The 2,406-nt window shown below is 60.6% G+C and overlaps 1 protein-coding gene across 1 annotated transcript in view; it reads right to left on the bottom strand.

Moving 5' to 3' along the window:
- LOC104163974 (diacylglycerol kinase beta-like) overlaps positions 1-2,142 on the bottom strand; it is a gene marked incomplete at its 5' end in the record, with an annotated part of 2,900 nt that extends 758 nt beyond the window's left edge. The window contains 4 exons of the mRNA XM_009703142.1: positions 34-151; positions 1,208-1,327; positions 1,441-1,515; positions 2,093-2,142. Of these exons, the coding sequence (XP_009701444.1) occupies positions 34-151; positions 1,208-1,327; positions 1,441-1,515; positions 2,093-2,142 (363 nt within the window). The remainder of the gene's footprint in view (positions 1-33; positions 152-1,207; positions 1,328-1,440; positions 1,516-2,092) is intronic.
- Between the last annotated feature and the right edge of the window lie 264 nt (positions 2,143-2,406).

The following is a 2,406-nucleotide window of genomic DNA, read 5'->3' as shown; positions in this document are numbered from 1 at the left end:
GGTACAACCATCCGGCAAGGGTCCACGACTCACAGGAGCAGCAGAGGCCCTGCTTGCGGACCCCCAGCAGCATGGTGCGGCAGAAGTTGCAGTAGGCAGGTTTCTTGAAATGCTTCAGCCTCCAGGCATGCTGCCCGTCGTCCTTCACATTCTGCAGGGCAGGAGAGCAAAGTGGGGGGGCGGGGGGGTCACTCCCCTGCTGCTGGGGGTCCCAGCCCGCTCAGCCCACCACTTTTATCAGCTTTTCATCCCGTAAAAACCCCCAGCATCTTTGTGGGAGTTCACTCCCAGCAGGACCGTGGGCTTCCCATGCTCCCCTTCTCCCTGGTGTTCCCCCAAGCATCCCTGCTGCCACGTCCCCCTGCGCCCCGGGCATGTACGGCTCCTGGCATGGAGTCCGGCTCCCCACGGCCCCTCGGCACGGTCCGGCTCCTCGGCGCGGTCCGGCTGTGGGGATGCTCGGCTGGTGGCTGACGGGAAGGTGACTCCACATCTGGGGCCAGGCCACCACCACCACGGAGTGACCAAAGGCAGCCTCTTACACCTGGGTCCAGGCATGAGTGCTTTGCAAGAGCCACTTAAAATTCCCCATTTTTTTTTTTTTGAATCTTCCCACCGGAAAGCCTGCCCCTGCCACCTCTCCGTGGGAAGCAAATGCCAGAATGGGCACCGGGAAGCAAAACCACGGATTTTTCCCTGCAAACTATTACCCAATGGCCAGGGAGGCACCTTGATGAAATGAAGGTCAAAAGGATGGAAAAATAACACAAAGAAATAAGGAGGGGTCCCCAACTGCCCCACCTCTGCTCTTTGAAACTCAGCCCAGGAGAGGTGCTGGCATTTTAGGTGTTCATCTTGTATTTTCATTAAATATTCATCGAACCGGAGCGTGCTACAATAGCAAGGAGGGAGCCCAGCCTGCTTAGGCACGGCAGCTGGCAACACCCGCAGCTCAAATCTGAGCTTGTGACAATTTGAGGTGGCACAGGGGGGGTCAGCAGAGACAGGGCAGGGGAGTCTGCAGGGGCTGAGGAGCCAGCGTGGGGCTGTGCGGTGCTGGATGGGTGCCCATTGCTGGGGGTAGGGTGCCCTGCACCTCTTCCATCGCTGCCCTCTTCTCCTGCTGCCGCCAGCCCTGGGCTTTCCTTCGGGAGCGAGCGGAGCGGCTGGCTGCGGCTGAAGGCAAGGTGCCCAGGCGGACACTCACCGTCTCCATCCCCAGGAGGACTAGCAAGGGGATGGTGGTCATGCCACCCCGGATCCACTCCTCCAGCGTCACAGTCCCATCATGGTCGTAGTCGATCTCCTCCATCATTGCCTTCAAGATCTGGAAGAGGGAGGAAACACGGTGACACGGCCATGCCACCCGTGAACTCCAACTACCGGCTCCGGCTGAGAACCTCTGCGACCCCCCCGGCCCCCCCCAGCCCTGGCACTCACCGGCTTCAGCTCGGTGGAATCCCACTCCAGGTACTCGGCCACGTGCACCATCTGGTTGATGATACGATCCAGCTCCTGAGCACAGAGGGACGGCGGTGCCCAGCGCTTAGGGACGGCTTTGGGCACAAGCGGCATGTCCAGCCCCCCAGCCCCTAACCCGGGACGTATCAGGTCGAGTTCCCAATACACCCAAGGCCACCCCGGCCCCCTGCCCGCACAGGGGCCCAGCGACATCCCACGTCCCAGTGGGTGCTGGGTGCTGCTTTCTCCTCTGAAAATCTGCAGTGGGTTTTCCCTCGGAAAAACTGCTCCGATGAAACAGATTTTTATTTGCAACAGGTTCCAAGGGAGATGATACCCAAAGGACAAAGAGAAAACATCCCGGCGGGGTGGGGTTGCGCATGATTTTTCCATTTTTGAAACGCCGTGACCCAATGTAGTGCTACAATACCGGTGGGGGGATCTTTTCTAGCTGCTGCTGGATGCTGCAGAGCTAGCGTGCATCCTCCAGTCCCGTGGTCCAGCCCCAGCACAGCTGCTGCCGCCTTCCTCCTCCCTTCCCATATCCCTGTCTAGCTCGGAGCACCTTGCCGGGGGGAGCGGACCCCCCCAATAGAGCCCTGCGTGTCTCCAGCTCCCCGAGAAGGCTTACCGAACTGTCCAGGAGGCCATTTCCATCAGTGTCGTAGAGACGAAACATAACTGGAGGGAGAAGAGAAGCCAACTGCTGGTTAGATCCCGGCCCGGGGGGCCTGCGGGATGGGAGCAGCGCTGGCTCAGCCCGGCTGAGATGGGACCGGAGCTCGTACAGGGCTGCGGGGTATCGGCGTGAACCCGCGGCCCCCCCGGCTGCCCCTCTGCCAGACATGGGGGCTGGCAGGCAGGAGCAGAGGGGTGACACCGAGCAGATTTCCCAAAGTGCTTTGAACATTAAAAAATGAAGCAGGAGCACCGAGCCCTGCACCC

The sequence above is a fragment of the Cariama cristata genome, unplaced genomic scaffold (genome assembly GCF_000690535.1).
Source record: "Cariama cristata isolate BGI_N322 unplaced genomic scaffold, ASM69053v1 scaffold31896, whole genome shotgun sequence".
NCBI classification, from domain to species: Eukaryota; Metazoa; Chordata; class Aves; order Cariamiformes; family Cariamidae; genus Cariama; species Cariama cristata.
This window is presented reverse-complemented; position numbering and strand designations above follow the sequence as displayed.